The sequence below is a fragment of the Schistocerca nitens genome, chromosome 4, assembly GCF_023898315.1.
Source record: "Schistocerca nitens isolate TAMUIC-IGC-003100 chromosome 4, iqSchNite1.1, whole genome shotgun sequence".
Taxonomy (NCBI): Eukaryota; Metazoa; Arthropoda; class Insecta; order Orthoptera; family Acrididae; genus Schistocerca; species Schistocerca nitens.
The window spans coordinates 572,286,654-572,308,024 of record NC_064617.1 but is presented as its reverse complement, the minus strand read 5'-3'; the positions used below and the strand labels follow the sequence as shown (position 1 = coordinate 572,308,024).

Here is a 21,371-nt window from a genome sequence, read left to right as displayed (position 1 = left end):
GTGGAAGATTGGACTGAGAAAAGGTTGGGAATTTGTACATGCGCTGATAACCGCGCAGTTGAGCACCCCACGATCCAAACACCATCATCATTATCATAAATACTTGTACAAGTAGGAGTGAGAGAGAGAGAGAGAGAGAGAGAGAGAGAGAGAGAGAGAGAGAGAGAGGCAGAGAGAATCTTGGGGTACGCCACATAGTTAAAAAATAAAGCTGTAGCAAAGAACTGTGTAGTAGAAGGGCTTTGTCTGGACAATGAATGTGAGTATTTGTTTCCACGGCAAAATACCCTTCACACTTACCACTAGTGAGTTACCTATAAGTTCAGAGTATTTGTATATGTATATATACAAATTGGAAATGATCTAAAACATCGCCGGCCGGGGTGAAAGAGAGGTTCTAGGCGCTACAGTCTGGAAGTCTGGAACCGCGCACCCGCTACGGTCGCTGGTTCGAATCGTGCCTCGGGAATGGATGTGCGTGATGTCCTTAGGTTAGTTAGGTTTAAGTAGTTCTAAGTTATAGGGGACTTATGACCACAGAAGTTAGATCCCATAGTGCTCAGAGCCATTTGAACCATCTGAAACGTCGAGAATCGATCTCCTAAAGTTGTTGTGTACTTAAGGTGAGAAGGCTCAAAAACTTGTGTGATACACTAATACAGGTTGTTATTTTATTTTAATCACGAATAGAAAAGAAATTTAAATGACATAGCCGAAACAAAATTTACTACAGTGCTGCTCATTAATATACGCTCTATAACCCACATTTATGGCAATACACAGTAAATATCTACCCTAACGTCTGTAGACAAATTTAAAAAAATCAAAAAAACCGTAGAATTACGGGCGTGTGGTGTTTGTTTTGGGGGTTGTGTTGGGTTGTTTGGGAGAAGAGACCAAACAGTGTGGTCATCGGTCTCGTCGGATTAGGGAAGGACAGGGAAGGAAGTCAGCCGTGCCCTTTCAGAGGAACCATCCCGGCATTTGCCTGGAGCGATTTAGGAAAATCACGGAAAACCTAAATGAGGATGGCCGGACGTGGGATTGAACCGTCGTCCTGTGCGACTGGTCCCTGCGAAGGTTCGAGTCCTCCCTCGCTCATGAGTGTGTGTGTTTGTCCTTAGGATAATTTAGGTTAAGTAGTGTGTAAGCTTAGGGACTGATGACATTAGCAGTTAGGTCCCATAAGATTTCACACATATTTGAAAATTTTTTTTGAACCGTTGTCCTCCAGAATGCGAGTCCAGTGTGCTTGTTTTGAATCCGAATTTGGTGCTATTTACTATGTCAGCCGAAAGCAGAACAGAAATAAAACTGACTGGTAGCAGCTAGGCCATTCGATGGCCGTACACACAGCTACACGCTTCTAATTTAAAAATAATTACTATGAACTTATACCCAGTTCAGTTCTATTAAAAATCCACAGAAATATGAACAATGATAGAAATATATTGGAAAGACAACATTAGAAGAAACAGCAAACATGACATACGTGCATATTGTTTCTGTAATAGAAACGTAATCTGCAACGTAGCTTTACACATTTACATCTGTTCGTATACTCTCGACAAAATTTTAAATAATTTAAATGGTTACTGTATAAAGTTCTATTATTTTCGCTGCTAATGAAGCTGAAGCTCCATACGTCCAGACGATTTACGTAGACCATATATTGCCTCTATGTATATCCACATAAATGGCACTCGTAGTAATATTTAGTTGCAGCTTCAACTCGAATACTGCAGCAAATACTTACGATATAAAAACACAACCGAGTGCTTGGATATTGTGAAACAAAAACTAAAAATACTTCATTTCTGCAATATTATTCTCTGTGAGTTTGGTTCAATCTCTTGCATCGAACGATGACAATACGATTGTATGTACCGAGTGAGGTAACGCAATGGTCGGCACACTGGACTCGCATGCGGAAGAGCGGTGGTTCGAATACCCAGAATTACATATTCAGTTCCCTAAATCGCTAAAGACAAATACCGAAATGGTTCCTTTGAAAGGGCACGGTCAGTTTCCGTCCCCATCCTTCCTTAATCCGGGCTAATGATGACGCAGTCGACGGGACATTAAACACTACTCTTCCTTCCTTTTACACTACATTCTTGTATGGGAACCTGTTAATACCTCTAATTGTTCGTTGCATCCTAGTTAATGAAATGCTCCGTGTCACCTCTTGGTCGAAATCACGCCATGCATTTTATAGCGCAAACACTCCGTTCGTTGCGACGGCACGTCAGCTTATTTTTGGAGCACAAATGGGAGGTGAAACTGTACTACTTCGTAGCATCACAGAATTCCCATATTACTCGCGGCTGTTCGTTTTAAATTAATCTCATTATTGCGCTATTTAGGCGAGACACTTATTACACTCTTAACACGTTTCACTTGCTCTCCTGTATAGATTCCGGCAACCAGTTTCAAACTCTCATGGCAGTCATCGTGTTCAGGAGAGCTATAAATATGTGGAGAAAGCTTTCACATAAGCTCTTATGTAGTAAATATCAAATAAAGAACTACATTAGAAAATAAATATGTTACCTGTAGAAACCATAACGTCCTAATAGATAGTAAATTTCAGGCGGAGAAAAAAAGATGTAAGCGTGGAATCATGGAAATACTGGAGACAAAATTGTTACTGTTGACAAAATTAGTAGAAGTAGAGCTATAAATGTTCAAATGTGTGTGAAATCTTATGTCACTTAACTGCTGAGGTCATCAGTCCCTAAGCTTACACACTACTTAACCTAAATTATCCTATGGACAAACACATACACCCATGCCCGAGGGAGGACTCGAACCTCCTCCGGGACAAAGTAGAGCTATAGTACGTAGCATAAACTGCTACATTATTGCGGAATTTGTCAGCCGTGTTCGCAAAATATAATCTATTTCCACTTCAAATCAATAAGTAGCTAGTGCATGCTCTCTTCGTCTTTCTTTTTCTTTTTCATGATATTCATGCCCAGTCCTGTATTATATCATACACCCAGTCATGGTCTTGACAAATCTGTTTTATAAATTGGGATTATTCTTACGATACGGTGCTCTGATTAGTAGGTAATCGGCAGCACATTTTATAACTCTGTATAGAGAAGTACGAAGACTCTTGGGCTTTTCGTTCTCACAACAGTTTGTAACACTACACTAAAATTATTTTACATAACCATGTTATACCTCTCCTTATCATCGTCACTGTTACCTTGGTATCAATTATTTCTCTTTTGCTTACTCATTACCATCATATCCTCATCATCCATTCAAGAAAGAAGCAGCAACCCATTACTCTTACTTCTATCTTTCCTGCAGTTGATAGAATGATCTCTTGCGTCGAAGTCTAATTTAGAATTTCTAACAACAGTCTCTTTTGTGTACATTAGGATATACTTTTTCAATGCAAACAAAATGTAATGGATACCTTCCTAGGTGTAGAAACACTTCCAGGGGTAACCATATTCTGCACTGATTACCCCACCTTTTTGAGTGGTGCGCCGCATCAGAGACATTCCTCATGTTACAACGTTTGTTATCTTGATGAGTGTAAACGTAACACACCTCACAACGTACCGCATGTAGCGGATCCTCGTGTAAAACATACTATGAAATTTCCTGTTGCATGTGAGATCCGCCAGTTTTGCAAAACACCGTTTTTCTCACTACCCACACATGTTTCCGCGCCACTGTGCCATCATCGGTGGGTTTTCGTTTCTATTTATTCTGCAATGTAAAGATTTTTGTTAAATGAGTATAAAATTATGTACATTTTTAGTTCAAACAACGTGAAAAACTAAATTATATTCTAGAAGATCGGTTAACTCCCAGCAAAAAACTTTCACATCAACATTGTTTGGTTGCAGATAACAAGCTACCTGCAGTAATTAACACAAGTGATCCAGAAAATTCATGGACACCAAATGTAAAGGTAGTTACAAAAGGAAACGATCTGTTGTTTGAACTAAAAATGCACATAATTATATAATCACGTTCACATTGCAGATTAAATAAAAACGAAAACCCACTGATGATGGCACAGTGATGCCGAAACATGTTTGGGTACTGAGAGAAAGGGTGTTTTGCATAACTGGCGGACTTCACATCCAACAATTTTAACTGCAAACACGGTCAATACAAGAAGCTGCAAATCAAAATGATGGATATGAACTTTACGTATGTGTATGTGGTGACGAATTGGTGATGTCGCAGCCATGTCTGCGTCGTTGTTCCTTTCAAAAAGAAAATAGTTTGAAATAACAAGAAAGATTCTTAAACTTCCCATTACAGAGACCAGCGCATTAAAACAGCATGGGTTTCTTTTAGTGTTATTAGAGAGTTCAGTATTTTATCCATCTTCAGCAACTTAATTTGTATTTATTGAACTAATCAGCAAGCAATTGCACAAAATAAATTTTATTTCCTTAACCAGTTTCAAGATGCGAGTACCCTTCTTCTGAATATTATATCCATCGATTATTTGCGAGTGTTAAAAATAAGGTGCATGCAGCGTATTTCTATGGTCATGTGGTTCGTAGTGCCTGTACAAAAACTGAATAAGGCAGCCAAACAACTTATATTAGAGACCCTTGTCTATTTCTCTTTTTCCTCGAGAGAGTTTCAAAGAGTTAAATTAATCCATTATGTGTGTTTTATAATCCAGGTAAATTTTCTGAATTACTGATATTCAAGTGAAGCTAAGTCAAAAGGAAGTCAGAAGGCACTTTCTTAGAAATCTATTTTCGTCTGTCTTATACAGCTTAATCAAAGCATCTGTAGAGATTCAATCAAGCAGTGGGCCTACAGAGTGTATGCTTTGATATCTGTTGTTTTATTTCGTTGACCTAATTCGTCATTCACTTTTCTCCCTTGGTGGTGATACTATAATCTGAAATCAGTAATTCTCGGATAAAGAAGGATGAGGGACTTTCGTTATATTACAAACAATTGCGCTTCAGAAAGATCTAATCCCGCTACATACATTACATTCATCTGATAAGTCAAAGAACATTTACAATGCAAATGAAACTGTGCTCCAGAGGGTACGTAAATAAATTTTACTAGCTAACTCAGGCATGTGGCGAGTCGCATACATTCGTACCTCGGTGGGAGGCTCGCCGTAATATCAGGAGACACATACGTTCTCATTATCGTAAATCCGGTCGGTCTCTTGCACGTCGCCGCTCCTGAGCCCCAGCGCTCACTTAGGTGTGGAACCTACTCTGCCAGTAAGTACTAACCCCGGACGTATATAGTTCCCTGAATTCCTCCAAAGTGTGATTTGAACACAGAAAGTATTTACACTGGTATAATGAACAGTAACTCGTCAACGAAGTTCAAAAGCTTAGGATGAAGCCCCCAGATAAGGTACGAAATGAGAAGCAGCTAATGGGGTTAAAAGAAGTATATGAAAAGTCCTTCTCAGAGGAAGAACCTGCCAGCAGATATTGCTATTGCAGTCAGATACATTTAAATTTGTACATCAAGGATGGAGCACATAGGTAAATTGGACAGCAGGACAACGCTTATTGTAACCAAGAAACATACGACAATGATTTTGTAGGTATTTGGTATTGGAAGAGGAAACCATTAAAACATAAAAGAGGAAAGGACGAAAGCCAGTACCTAACATGCTGTGGGACTAGTAGCGTAACACAAAAATATGACTATATTCATCGATATTTCATCGTCCTATATGCGAACAGCAGCACAACTCTCATTTGTTACAACTGTTTGCTTAATCACTAGAAACTGTAATGTTTGATTTATTACAGTGCTGTAGACCCGGTCAGGCAGCTTTCTGTTAACTAAATAAAACTTTCTGACTTGTTTTAAAAACTTTATTATTTTGCACAACCTGTGATCCGGTTGTATGGATGGTTTTCAGTGTAGGATTGATTTCAAAGATGGCAAGCAGACGAAGATGAAAACAAATTGTTAATCCATTGCTTCTCGATTTAAACTATAAGACTTACATCTGTTGACTACTTTGACACAGTTCTATTTCTGTTGTACAATTTCATGACATTTGTTATGATAACATTATACCAAACAGGCACTGGCACAGAGCTATGTGCACAGGAGGGGATATTTATGTGAATACCCAAGGCACCAAGTTTCACTCCTACGTAGAAGATGCAACATTATGTAAAAGGGGCGAAAAACTTAATTGTGTTTGCTCCAGGAATAGTAAGTGTCCTACACATATCTGTTTTTAATGTATAATATTGCTGACAGAGTCTATAATCTCCATCTTCTATGGTATTCCCGGAGCCTAGTACAGCTTGACCTTCCAATCTGTCCTATACAGAAAGACTGACACTTTTGAAAGATGACCTTACCCCTACCTCCCATGACTGCACAACGTTTATCTTCTGAATTGCAGAAATATCTACATAATATCTGTGTGACGTAGAAAAGTAAAGACAGACCCACTTCCTTTGGAATGATACTTATCCTGTTAGACGTATTAACATAAAAGGTAACTGCACAATTTTCGCTTTGGTGTATCTACGTTCTTCACTGGGCACAAAAGAGGGCTGCCTTGCTTCCTTAGTTCTTATTGAGGAATTTATGGATAGTGTTGAATCTGAATACTTTTTTAATGTTACAGTTTTTGTTATGTTAAAACCCTGACCATGTCCATTCTGGGACATGGGGATGCAAAGGAGACCGTTTAGTGAAATGCTGCATGACAGTGTTTTTAGGTTTAGAGGAGAATCTAGGATGAATGTGTCAGTAGAGGTGTTCTCTGGTATTTTTTTTTTTTCAATCTGGCTTCTGTGAGTTGATTTATAGGAAATTAATGGCCGAATTTCCTCCCTCCATAGAACATTTCTTCTAATAAGGGAGATAAAGGTGAGCCCATTTTCAGACCATATGACTGCTTGTATTATACCTATATTGCGAATTTTCCACGACCAATATGGAGGCGATAGGATTAGTGATTGGCTTTGGAGATATGTTATGAATAAAACCATTTAGATCTCTAAAAGTATATTCATTTATTAAGAAGTTTCGGCTTTATATTAAAAGTTTGTGCATAGTATCTGACACAAATTAATCACTGATCCCTCTGAAAGTATCCATCAGATTCTTAATCTATCTGTGGACACTAGAATCAATGTGCCAGAGAAACCAAACGTGCACCTAAGTTGTTTTTACACGCAGTAAGCGATAGTAGTTATTTCAGGTGTGTCTCATTTGCTCACCCGAAGACATTACAGGTTTGGGTGTGCATACAAAGTGTTTCTATACATTGCTACAGTTTCAGTAAAACCATACACCTCTTCATACACATTTACAATCCGCATTTCTTGCAACCACTACCACTTGGACCCGCCACCGGTTAAATTTTGATTAATAATCAGCGTTGGAGGTCGAAGACTTCTGGCATAAAAAGTCACCCTAATTCTGCCAGCGGCCTTGTCAATGAAGTTGGGGGAGTGGACTGAGGTTCAGGGAACTCCCTTGTCCTTGGGTTAGGAAACTACCCCTAAAGGTGAGAGAATCGGCAATGATCAACGGCATGAGGATGCCGATTGCAGTGGAAAGCATTGCTTTAAAGACATGTAACATGTATCCAAAGGACATGTGGCTTGCAATTGAAAAAGTGCGAAGATGACCTCTCCATTGGCAAAAGATTCCGGAATAGTCACCCATTCCTGAGGAAACTGTCAATGGGGAGGTGACCATGAGAAAAGATTGATTAACCCACGAAAGGATAAAGTTCTAAGAATCGGAGCTTGGAATGTCAGAAGCTTGAACGTGGTAGGGAAGTTATAAAATATGAAAAGGGAAATTCAAAGCCTCAGTCTCGATATAGCGGGAGTCAATGAAGTGAAATGTAAAGACGACCAGGATTTCTGGTCAGATAAGTAGAGGATAATAGCAGCAGCAGCAGAAAATGGTATAACAGGAGTAGGATTAGTTATGAATAGGAAGGTAGGACAAAGGTTGTGTTACTGTGAACAGTTCAGTGATAAGGGTGTTCTTATCAGAATCGACAGCAAACTAACACAGACAACGATACATCAGATATATATCGGAAACTGAAGATGAATAGATAGAGAAAGAATACGAGGATTTTCAAAGAGTAATACAGTGCGTAAAGGTAGATGAAAATCAAATAGTAATGGGATAAGGGAATGCAGTTGTAGTGGAAGGAGCGGAAGAAAAGGGTACGGGAGACTATGGGCTTGGGACGTGGAATGAGAAAGACTAATTAAGTTCTATAATAAATTTCAGCTGGTAATAGCGAATACTCTGTTCAAGTATCACAAGACGAGGAGGTACACTTGGAAAAGGGCGGGTGGTACCTCAAGATTTCAGTTAGTTACATCTTGGTCAGACAGAGATTATGAAAGCAGATACTGGACTCCCAGAAGCAGACGTTGACTCTGATCACAATATAGTGTGATGAAGAGTAGGCTGAAGTTTAACAGATGAGTGAGGAAGAATCAATACGCAAAGAAGTGGAATACGGAAGTACTGAGGAATGACGTGTTTCGCTTGAAGTTCTCTAAGGTTACAGATATAGCAATAAAGTATAGCTCAGTGGACAGTGCTGTTGAAGAGAAATGGCCATCTCTAAAAGCGGCTATCATGGAAGTTGGAAAGAGAAGCATAAGGACAAAGAAGGTAACTGCTAAAGAAACCAAGAGTACAGAAGAAATACTTCAGTCGATCGATTAAAGACGGAAGTTCAAAAATTTCCAGGGAAATTCAGGAATATAGAAATACTAGTCACTGAGGAATGAATAAATAAAAATGGCAGTGAAGTTAAGACGAATGAATGAAAAATGTGATTCAGCATGTAGGAAAGTCAAAATACACTTCGGTGAAATTAAAAGCAAAGGTGGTAAGATAAAGAGTGCAATGGAAATTCCACTGTTAAATGCAGAGGAGAGAGCGGACGGGTGGAAAGAATACATTCATTGTCTGCTATGAGTGGAGGATTTGAGTGTTCTGATAGAAGAAGAAACGGGAGTCAATTTAGCAGAGGTAAGGGATCCAGTATTAGAATTTAAGAGAGCTTTGGGGCCAGAAGGGTTGGATAACATTCGGTCAGAAGAGACTAGCAATAGAACGATTATTCACGTTGATTTGTGGAATGTATGAGTCAGCCTACATACCATTTGACTTTCGGAAAAACATCATCCACAAGTTGCGAAGACTGCAAGAGTTGGGAAGAGCGAGAATTATCACACAATCAGCTTAACAGCTCGTGCATCTAAGTTGCTGACTAGAATAATATAAAGAAGAACCGAAAATTAAATTGAGGATTTGTTACTTGACGATCAGTTTGGCTTTGGAAAAGGTAAAGGCACCAGAGAGGCTGTTTTAACCATGCGGTTCAGAATGGAAACAAAATTTTAAAAAAATCAAGGCACGTTCATATGATTTGGCGACCTGGAAAAAGGGTTCGACAATATCAAATGGTGCAAATACTCGGCATTCAGAGAAAAGTAGGCGTAAGCTAAATAGAGAAAGATGCAGGGGGGTGGGGGGAAGGAGGGGGTTAAGAGAAAATAAGTACAAGAGCCAAGAGGGAATAATAAGAGTGGGCACCAAGAGCGATGTGCCTCGAATAAAATGGATGTGAGGCAGGGATGTAGTCTTTCATCCTATTGCTCAGTCTATACATAGAAGAAACAACGATGGAAATAAAAAAATGTTCACGAATCTTATTGAAATTCAAGTTGAAACGATATAAATACGATTGGCTGATGACATTGCTATCCTGAGTGAAAATGAAGAAGAATTACAGGATCTGCTGAATGGAATGAACGGCCTAATGAGGGCAGAATATGGACTGAGAGTAAATTGAAGAGAGATGGAAGTAATGAGGAGTATCAGTAATGAGAACAGCGAGAAACTTAACATCAGAACTGACGGTCGCGAAATAGGCGAGGTTAAGGAATGCTGCTATCTGGACTGCAAAATAACAAATGACGGACGGAGAAAGGGGGACATCTAAAGCAGAGTAGCACTGGAGAAAAGATCATTCCTGGCCAAGGGAAGTCTACTAGTCTCAAGCGTAGGCATTAATTTGAGGGTAAAGTGAGTGAGAACGTACGTTTGGAGCGCAGCAGGGTATGGTAGTGTAACATGGACTACTGGAAAACCGGAGCAGAAGGGAATCGAAGCATTTGAGATTTGGTGCTACAGACGAATGTGGAAAACTGGGTGATAATGTAAGGAATGAGGAGGTTCTGCGCATAATCACAGAGGAAAGGAATATATGCAAAAGGAGAAGGGACAGGATGATAGGACATCTGTTAAGACATCGGAAGTGAATTTCATGGTAGTAGAGGGAGCTGTAGAGCCAAAATTTGTGGAGGAAGACAGATACTGGAATACATCCCGCAAATAATTGACAACGTAGGTTGCAAGTGTTACCCTGAGATGAAAAGGTTTGCACAGGAGAGGAATTCGTGGCGGGCCGCATCAAACCAGTTGAAGGACTCAGGACTCAAAAACAACTAAAACAGATAAGCGAACTTCTAGCACAACGAAGTCTAGTCATGTACACGACTGAAGAAATAATTCAGTAGGGCTGAATAGAGTAGTACAGACGCAACCAACAGGAACACTTTTTCTTTAGGTTAAACCACGTTTGCTACTTGACTGTTGCTTGTTGTGTTTTTATTTGGCTGTATCTTGGAATCACCTGGGTTTCTCATCAAAAGGACGTTGTTGGTGGTGATGTGCAAATTAATCTACATTTCTGAGGAAAGGTTACGGATGCTGACTTTTACGAAGATCAGGCAGACAGTGGAGTAAAATAATAATAAAGTTAACTGGTGCATATTACCAAACTCAGCACGATTAGTTGCCTCTCGACGGCGCAGTTCCACGTTTATGTTTTGTATTATATCAGTAACTAAGGTTTCCTCACGTTGACTTCAGCAACCACTACAACTTTCGCCTATCCTCTCACGTAGTAACTTCGGCGTTCTGCCTCTTACTGTTTCAGTGGGAGCTGGTCTGTGACAGGGACTACTACGCAACGCTGGCACTCGTCCTTCTGGGCGTGGGCGGCCTCATCGGCAACTACATCTTCGGGTACCTGCAGGACAGGTAAGAGGCCAATGGAACACTAACTCGTTACCTATTGCTTGACGTACTCGTGCGCACTGAGAAGTTCTGCAAAGGAATAAGGTAAATAACCAAATATTAGTTGTGAACAGGAGCTCCAGGCAGATGAAACCATCTTCTCCACGGTGGTTCTTGAGAGTTTTTCCCAGTATAGTGAGTTGTTTCCATCTCTGCGTATTAGTTGTTACACCAGCATTACCTGCAAATGTTATTAAAAATTCGTTAACGTTACAATTTTGTTTGTAGCAAACAAGAAAATAAGAAAATCAAATCTGAAATATATTTTGAGTTACAGACCTGACCCCTTTACCATCCCAGATTCCAACGTCTTAGAAGGGGAGGGATTCTACTGCATGAGCAACATCATTGTGAATGGTGTGGTTGAAATTCCATCAACAGCAGAAACGGTGTAGTGACACTGGGTAACAAAAGCTCAGTAACTGGTCTGTCCCTGGCGAGGTGTTCAGTCATGATAATGCACTGCACGTCTGTCTCCGCAATGTAAGGGTGATTCCACGGCTGGTCTGTAGTCACATAAAACTGACACAAGTTAATCATTTGGTTCGATTTCTCCAGGCAATAGAATCTTCTCAGACTGCCAGCAGCATCAAGAGGTTACACATTCACGAGCTTTCGGCCTAGTGCCCTTTAGCCGTTAGCGGTTTGTGATTGCCATGTAGCTACCGACCTCGCTCGGCGTTATGCAGCCATGATACCGGCTGCGGTATTACTGGTGCTCATCCGACGCCGTGTAAGACCCACATCTGGAGCGCGCGCTTCAGACTCTCTTCAACAACGTTTCACACTGTACCCATCCGTAAATCGCCGTCTTTATTGACGAGGTCATCAGATATTTTGTTCTTTGTAGCTTCTATAAATACCCAAGGTAGAAACCGTTACGCTATGTGAGGAAATGTCTGTCACAGAATGGAATTTGGTAAATTTTCTGTTCATGTTCAGCTACTGCCTATTTTTACGGGTAATGCAGTCGTGGGCACGTCTCAAGTTTAGTCAGGTGCTGTTCTACCGTGCACACAGACTTCCCGAGGTAATAATGCCCACATTTACACAGTTTTCGTAAACGCCAGTAGGGCTGAGGTCTACACTGTTTTCCACGGGCGTCTTGATTTGACGTATTTTAACTGGGACCAGAAGATCAACTATAGGAGTCGGTTAATCTTTCCTCTAACTGAACAACAGAATGACGAAAATGCAAGCATTTTACTCTACTTCTCGGCGGTATTATGCTTGAGGATACCTCCTAAAATTACTTGCGTTATTCGTTACTTGTTGTAGCCAATCTCACGGAAGGCATTTTCCAGGTGGTTCAATTCTTATCACTAGTTTTGATTGGCCGGAACTGCTGCAGCATTGTCCTTAGAACAATGCGTCTTCGACCAGGGCAGTTGTGCCCGAATGCTTGCAGATATCGATTCGTCGCTTTTCTGCGTACATTTTGTCTGAAATAGCCATTGGATTTCCCGCAGACGAAAACGTCAAACAAGGGCAAGGTTCAATGGCTGTAAGCACTATGGGACTTAACATCTGAGGTCATCAGTCCCCTAGACTTAGAACTACTTAAACCTAACTAACGTAAGGACATTACACATATCCATGCCCGAGGCAGGATTCGAACCTGCGACCGCAGCAGCAGCGCGGTTCCGGACTGAAGCGTCTAGAGCCACTCGCCCACAGCGGCCGGCCAAGGGCAAGCCGTCGTTTCCTTCAATCTCAGCCGTTGTCGTGAAGTGCTCATAGAAACTACTAAAATGTTCAAAGAAATAGTCTGTTTGGCAGTCCACATTTCCGTTGTCCCCAATGTTCCCCATAAATAATAGGGTAGCTATGCTTGGATTTAATCATCTCTGTATCGCAACACCGTGCGCCCGATTCAATTACTCCCCGTCTCAAAAAAATAAGGCGACGTCAGGATGTATTTCAACAACTCCTCTACCACTCAATCAAAGAATTGGGGAGCAGCTCTATCTAGTCTTTGATGACAATGTGGGTGAAGAACTAGACCACATTAAAACTAACAATAAAATAACGCAATCCAATAAGCAGATGCTTAATTAGGCTGGCGAAATAGACGGTATTTCTAATATGAGGCTTGTAGTGGATAACATGCAGAGCACGTAAACTGGGAAGCTGTTTTGTCACTCTTTACGTTGTTAGACGATGATCGTAACGGTAGGCCACGGTCGCCCACCTGGTACACTGCTAGCTCTCCAGCTATTTGTGGCAAAAGACTCTGAATGTACAATGAGTCTAAAGTCGCAGTGTCCACTGTACTATTAGGGGCAGAGAAGGCAAAAAAGGCTATCAGTTGTCAATGACTGTGGGAACCGCGGTCGAAAGTTCGTCGTTGTATAACCAGTTTCGCTTATACAGAGGAGATTATATTTTTCGCAGCGAGACTATGCAGTCATAAATTATCAACATTTTATCGGTCTTTTATTATTTAAGTAAGTGTTAGGAAGTCATTGCTATTGTTGCTGTTGTTGTGGCGGCCTTCAGTCCGAAGATCGGTCTGATACAGCTCTCCAGACTACTCCATCGCTCGAAAGCCTCTTCATCTCCGAATAACTACTGCTACCCATATCCATTTGACCTTGCTTACTGTACTCGTTTCTTGGTCTCCCTCTGCAAATTTTACCTCCCCTCCCCCCCCCCCCTCTTTCACACACCCACATAATTTCATTCAGTTTTAAATTGACGATTCCTTGATATCTCAGATCGTGTCCTATCAACTGGTCCCTTGTTCTACTCAAGTTATGATAGAAATTTCATATCTCCCCGACTGTATACAGTTCCCCCTTATACCTTATGTAGTCTACCCATATAATCTTCAGCTACCTTCTGTACCACAACATTTCAAAAGCTTCTATTCTCTTCTTTTCTCAACGGCGTATAGCAAACGTCTCCATAGAAGCCTACACTGTGGACAAATGCTTACAGAAAAGCTTCCTACCACTTAAATTTCAATTCGATGTTAAGAAATTTCTGTTCTTCAGAAACAGTTTTCTTGACACTACCAGTGTACATATTATATCCGTTCAATTTCGGCCATCATCATTTATCTTACTGCCCAGTACGCGAAACTCAACTACCACTTTTAGTGTCCCATCGCGTAATACAGTTCCCTGAGCATCATCTGATTTAAATCGGTTACATTCCATTACAGTTGTTTTGATTTTGTTAATTTTAATCTTATATCCTCCATTCAAGACATTGTCCATTCTTTTTAACTCCGCTGCAAAATCATTTTTTGTCAACATAATTACAGTGTTATCGACGAACCTCATTATTTTTATTTTTTTCTCCTCAACTTTGATTCCTTCTCCAAATCTTACAATGTCTTCCTTTATTGCTTGTTGAATGTACAGATTCAATAACATTGTGGATACACTAATATCCTGTTCACTCCCTTCTCTACCACTGCTTTAATTTCAAGCATTTCGTCTATTGCAACGCTGTCTGGTTTCTGTATAAGTTGTATATAATCTTTCGTTGCCTGCATGTCACCCCTGTTACCTTTCTACTACAATTCAGCTCTACAAGTAGACGTAGCAAATCGAAGATGAAGAGACTATGAGGATATTGAAGGGTAATTCAGTACATAAATGGAGGTGAGAATCTAATAGTCACAGGGCATTGGAATGTGTTTATAGCGGAAGGAAGAGAAGAGAGCGTGACGGGAGAATATGGGTTTGGTGCTAGGAATGAGAGAGGAGAAAGACTAATAGACTTCTTCAATATATTTCAGCTAATAATAGCAAATACCCTGTTCAAGAATCACAAGAGAAGGAGGCATACTTTCAAAAGGCCGAGAGATACGGAAGATTCCAGTTAGATTACATCATGGTCAAGTAGAGATCCTGAAATGAGATACTGGATTGTTAGGCGTACACTCAGATCCCGATTTAGTAGAACAACGTAAAAATTAGGTACGGAATCAGAAGATTATGCGAAGAATCGTAGAGGAAAATATATACAGAAAATACCTACAAGAAGAAAGGACAGGATGATAGCGTATCTGTTAAGAGAAGACAAAGATTGGAATTTATCCAACAAATAATTGAGAACGTAGGTTGCAAGTTCTACTCTTCGATGAAGTGGATGAGACGGGAGAGGAATTCTTAGCGTGCCACATCAGACAAGTCAGAATGATCGAAAGAAACCTTCAGAGATATAGGATGTGTTCCAATCAACAATTTCAAAAACAATGCCTAATTCTATAAAAGTTGTAAGCACAGGTTCGCACATGACTTGTTATACTGATACTTTGGTAACATTCACATGTGTTAGCATATAATTTCTTTCGAATAGGAGTTATTACGTTCTTTTTGAGTCTCAAGGTATTTCCCCTGTCTTGTATATTTTTCACGTTAGCTTAATGGGTAACGTCTTTGATTAATAGTCAAAAGGTGCACGGTCCAGGGTTTGAATACCGCCACTACATGAATTTTGAATAATAATCACCATAGGCTGACGAGAACGTCCGGCCAACGGCCTTGTGATAGAGGGCGGAGGAGCGGACAGAGGTTCAGGGCACTCTCATGTCTTTAGGGTGGGAAACTGCCCCAAAAGGCGGAGAATCAGTAATGATCAACGGCGTGAGGATGCTGAAGGCAATAGAAACATGTAATGTTTATCCACACATGTGGTCTGTAATTGAAGAAAAAGTGTAATGATCATCCCTCCATAGGCAAAAGATTCCGTAATAATCCCCCCATTAGGATCTCCGAGAGGGGACTGCCAACAGGGACCATGACAAAAAGATTGAATACTAGACGAAAGGATATCGTTCTACGAGTCGAGGCGTGGAATGTCAGAGGCTTGAACATGGTACCGAAATTAGAAAACCTGAAAAGGGAAATGCAAATACTCAATCTAGATATAGTAGGGGTCAGTGAAGTGAAATGGAAAGAAGACAAAGATCTCTGGTCAGATGAGTATAGGGTAATATCAACAGCAGCAGAAAATGTTATAACGGGAGTAGGATTCATTATTAACAGGAATGTAGAACAGAGAGTGCGTTACTGTGAACAGTTAAGTGATAGGGTTGTTCTTATCAGAATCTACAGCAAACCAGGGGGAAGGAGTGGAAGAAAAAGGTACAGGGGAATATAGGCTTGGGACAAGGAATGGGAGACGAGGAAGACTAATAGAATTCTGTAATAAATTGCAGCTACTAATGGCAAATACTCCGTTCAAGAATCACAAGAGGAGGAGGTATACTCGGAAAAGGGCGGATAACTCTTCAAGATTTCCGTCAGATTAATTCATGAACAGATACAGATTATGATATCAGATACTGGATTGTAAGGCGTACCCAGGAGCAGATATAGACTCAGACCACAATTTAATAGTGATGAAGAGTAGGCTGAAGTTTAAGAGATTAGTCAGGGAGAATCAACAGGCATACAAGTACTGAGGAGTGACGAGATAGGCTTCATGTTCTCTAAGGCTGCAGATACAGCAATCAAGAATAGCTCTGCGTACAGTGTAGTCGAAGAGGAATGGACATCTGTAAAAAGGGCCATCACGGAAATCAGGACGAAAAACATAAGTACAAGGAAGGTAACTGCGAAGAAACCACGGGTATCAGAAGAAACACTTCAGCTGATCGATGAAAGGTGGAAGTACAAAAATGTTCCGGGAAACTCGGGAATATACACTCCTGGAAATGGAAAAAAGAACACATTGACACCGGTGTGTCAGACCCACCATACTTGCTCCGGACACTGCGAGAGGGCTGTACAAGCAATGATCACACGCACGGCACAGCGGACACACCAGGAACCGCGGTGTTGGCCGTCGAATGGCGCTAGCTGCGCAGCATTTGTGCACCGCCGCCGTCAGTGTCAGCCAGTTTGCCGTGGCATACGGAGCTCCATCGCAGTCTTTAACACTGGTAGCATGCCGCGACAGTGTGGACGTGAACCGTATGTGCAGTTCACGGACTTTGAGCGAGGGCGTATAGTGGGCATGCGGGAGGCCGGGTGGACGTACCGCCGAATTGCTCAACACGTGGGGCGTGAGGTCTCCACAGTACATCGATGTTGTCGCCAGTGGTCGGCGGAAGGTGCACGTGCCCGTCGACCTGGGACCGGACCGCAGCGACGCACGGATGCACGCCAAGACCGTAGGATCCTACGCAGTGCCGTAGGGGACCGCACCGCCATTTCCCAGCAAATTAGGGACACTGTTGCTCCTGGGGTATCGGCGAGGACCATTCGCAACCGTCTCCATGAAGCTGGGCTACGGTCCCCCACACCGTTAGGCCGTCTTCCGCTCACGCCCCAACATCGTGCAGCCCGCCTCCAGTGGTGTCGCGATAGGCGTGAATGGAGGGACGAATGGAGATGTGTCGTCTTCTTCAGCGATGAGAGTCGCTTCTGGCTTGGTGCCAATGATGGTCGTATGCGTGTTTGGCGCCGTGCAGGTGAGCGCCACAATCAGGACTGCATACGACCGAGGCACACAGGGCCAACACCCGGCATCATGGTGTGGGGAGCGAACTCCTACACTGGCCGTACGCCACTGGCGATCGTCGAGGGGACACTGAATAGTGCACGGTACATCCAAACCGTCATCGAACCCATCGTTCTACCATTCCTAGACCGGCAAGGGAACTTGCTGTTCCAACAGGACAATGCACGTCCGCATGTATCCCGTGCCACCCAACGTGCTCTAGAAGGTGTAAGTCAACTACCCTGGCCAGCAAGATCTCCGGATCTGTCCCCCATTGAGCATGTTTGGGACTGGATGAAGCGTCGTCTCACGCGGTCTGCACGTGCAGCACGAACGCTGGTCCAACTGAGGCGCCAGGTGGAAATGGCATGGCAAGCCGTTCCACAGGACTACATCCAGCATCTCTACGATCGTCTCCATGGGAGAATAGCAGCCTGCATTGCTGCGAAAGGTGGATATACACTGTACTAGTGCCGACATTGTGCATGCTCTGTTGCCTGTGTCTATGTGCCTGTGGTTCTGTCAGTGTGATCATGTGACGTATCTGACCCCAGGAATGTGTCAATAAAGTTTCCCCTTCCTGGGACAATGAATTCACGGTGTTCTTATTTCAATTTCCAGGAGTGTAGATATACAAGTCGCCGAGGAATGAAAAACAAGTTCAGGAAAGCTAAGACTACATGGCTTCATGATAAATGTGAAGAACTCGAAAAAGAAATGATGGTCTGAAGGACAGACTCAGAATACAGGAAATTCGAAACTACCTTCGGTGACATTAAAAGCAATGGTAATAACATTAAAAGTGACGGGAATTCCACTGTTAAGTACAGCGGAGAGAGCGGATAGGTGGAAAAAATACATTGAAAGTTTCTATGAGGGGGAAGATTTGTCTGATGTAATAGAAGAAGAAACAGTAGTCGATTTAGAAGAGACAGGAGATCCAGTATTAGAATCACATTGTAAAGGTGTTTTGGATGACTTACGATCAAATAAGGCAGAAGGGATAAATAACATTCCATCAGAATTTCGAAACCCTCTGGGGGAACTAGCAACTAAACGGCTATACACGTTGGTGTGTAGAAAGTATGAGTCTGGCGACATACCATCCGACTTTTCGAAAAATATCATTCACACAATTCCGAAGACTACAAGAGCTGACAAGTGTGAAAATTATCGCACTATCAGTTTATCAGCTCATGCATCTAAGTTTCTGACAACAATAATATACAAAGAATCGATAAGAAAATTGAGGATTTGTTAGTTGAGGATCAGTTTGGCTTTAGCAGAGCTAAATGTACCAGAGAGGCTATTCTGACTATGCGAGTGATAATGGGCGCAAAACTAAAGGAACACCAAGGCACGTTCATGGGAATTGTTGACCTGGAAAAAGCGTTCGACAGTGTAAAATGGTGCAAAATTTTCGAAATTCTGAGAAAAATAGGTGTAAGCTGTAGGGAGAGATGGGTAATATACAATATGTACATGAGCCAAGAGGCAGTAATAAATGTGGACGACCAAGAACAAAGTGCTCAAATTTAAAATGATGTATGACACATATGTAGTTTTTCGCTCATACTGTTCAGTCTGTACATGGAAGACGTAAAAGAAAGTTTTAGCAGCGGAATTAAAATTCAAGTTGAAAGGATATCAATGATACGATTCGCTGATGAAATTGCTATCCCGAAGGAAAATGAAAAATAATTACATAATCTGCTGAACTGAATGAAGAATCTAATCAGTACAGAATATGGACTGAGAGTAAATCGAAGAAAGACGAAAGTTATGAGAAGTAGCAGAAATGAGAACAGGGAGAAACTTAACATCAGAATTGATGGTCACGAAGTAAATGAAGTTAAGGAATTCTGCTACCTAGGCAGTAACGTAGCCGATGACGGCAGAGCAATGGCACAATGGGCTTTCCTGGCCAAGGGAAGTCTACATCAAAAATAGGCCTTAATTTGAGGAAGAAAGTTCCGAAAATGTACGTCTAGGTTACACCATTCTGTGGTAGTGAAACATGGACTGCGGTAAAACCGGAACAGAAGAGAATCGAAGCACTGAGACGTAGTGCTACAGACGAATGTTGAAAATGGGTGGACTGATAAGGTAAAGAATGAGCAGGTTGAGCGTAGAATTGGAGAGGAAAAGAATATGTGGAAACACTTATAAGGAGAAGGGACAGGATGATAGGACATCTGTTAAGACATGAGGGAGTGACTTCCATATTACTAGAGGGAGCTGTAGAGGGCAAAATCTGTAGAGGAAGACAGAGATTGGAATGCATCCAGCAAATAATTGAGGACGTAAGTTGCAAGTGCTACTCTGAGATGAAGAGGTTGGCACGGGAGAGGAATTCGTGGCGGCCTGTAGCAAACCTGTCAGAAGACTATTGAGAAGAAAAAATGTAAAAGAAGATTTTCTGATGGCTGCCTGTGCCAAGGATATCAGCAGTCCTGAGGGTATGTCGCTCGCTTATCCCAGCGGCTTTGTTTTCGCTTTGAGAATTCAGTGCTATGTCAATTTCTTCTCGCAGTACCGTATCTCCCATCTGATCACCTATGGCGTGCACCTTTCAGCTTTTCCTTCTTTTCTTAGTACTGGTTTGCCATCTAAGTTCTTTACATTCATACATCTGCATCTCTTTCCTACGAAGATCACTTTAATTTTCCTGTCGGCAGCATCCTTATCTCCCTATGGTTTTCTTGCTTCTTTATCCTCTAGAGATTCTCGCTTAGCCGTTTTGCACTTTCTGCTAATCTGTAGGGACGATGCGGTTGACAACCGAAGGTTCGAAAAGAAGTGGATACGCAAAGCGTCAGTCCTGGCTGTTGGGCCGTAAGGCAGACGACAATCAGGTTGTTATCCTACCACTGTCTGGGCCGTCTCGAGAGACGTCTCCTGCGTTGGATCTCATAGACTGAGGTAGAATTTTCTTCAGTGATGACTTATGCTTCTAAATAAGTCCCGATGACCTGCGAAGACCTGTCTCGGAAAGAACCGGACAGTGGTGGGGTACAAACCTGAGTATCACCCTCTACTCGGGCAGACAGTCGGGAGTGATGGTGTGGTGCCATTTCCTTTCACAGCAGGACACTTTTCGTTATCATCCGCAGCACACTTATAACACAGCACTACGATGAAATCATTCTACGCCCCGTTCTGTCGGTGTTCTTGACAGGCTACCGTGGGCTTATATTTCAGCAAGATAATCGCACACTGCGACAGTTTCTACTGCTTGTCTTCATGCTTGAGTAGCCTGTTCTTGGAGAGCAAGGTCGCCGGATCTCTTCCAAAGTTTGGGGCGTTATAGGCAGGGCCCTGCAACCAGCTCCGTATTTTGACGATCGTGTGGGCCAATTGAAGAGAATTTGGCACGGTATCCCAGAAGAGGGCATACAGCAACTCTTTCAGTCAATCGCAATCCGGAAAACAGATTGCGTAAGGGCCGGAAGTGGACCAACGTGTTACTGACTTCCTCAATTTGTGGATCTATTTCACTTGAATGAATCAACCAGTTTTAATGAAATTTTAATCATTTGTTTATCTGTACACTACATAAAATCTATCGATTTCCGTCCCATTAGGATAATTTCTTCGTGGTGTGTCGCAGCTGGCATGGCTTCATCAGTGTCCGGTATCACAGTAATTAAACGAAGGGTAGAAATTTTCCATAGATGAGAGTCAGGAGTGATTCTGGCGCGCCATTTCCTTTCATAGCAGGATACTTTGGGTTATCATCCGCCGCACCCTTATAGCACAGCATACATGTTTTTGGCATTAAGCTGGCTGGT

The 21,371-nt window shown here is 41.9% G+C and overlaps 1 protein-coding gene across 1 annotated transcript in view; it reads left to right on the top strand.

The window, feature by feature from the left end:
* LOC126252441 (beta-alanine transporter) overlaps positions 1 to 21,371 on the top strand; it is a 512,871-nt gene that overhangs the window by 131,789 nt on the left and 359,711 nt on the right. The window contains exon 3 of the mRNA XM_049953334.1: positions 10,982 to 11,085. Within this exon, the coding sequence (XP_049809291.1) occupies positions 10,982 to 11,085 (104 nt within the window). The remainder of the gene's footprint in view (positions 1 to 10,981; positions 11,086 to 21,371) is intronic.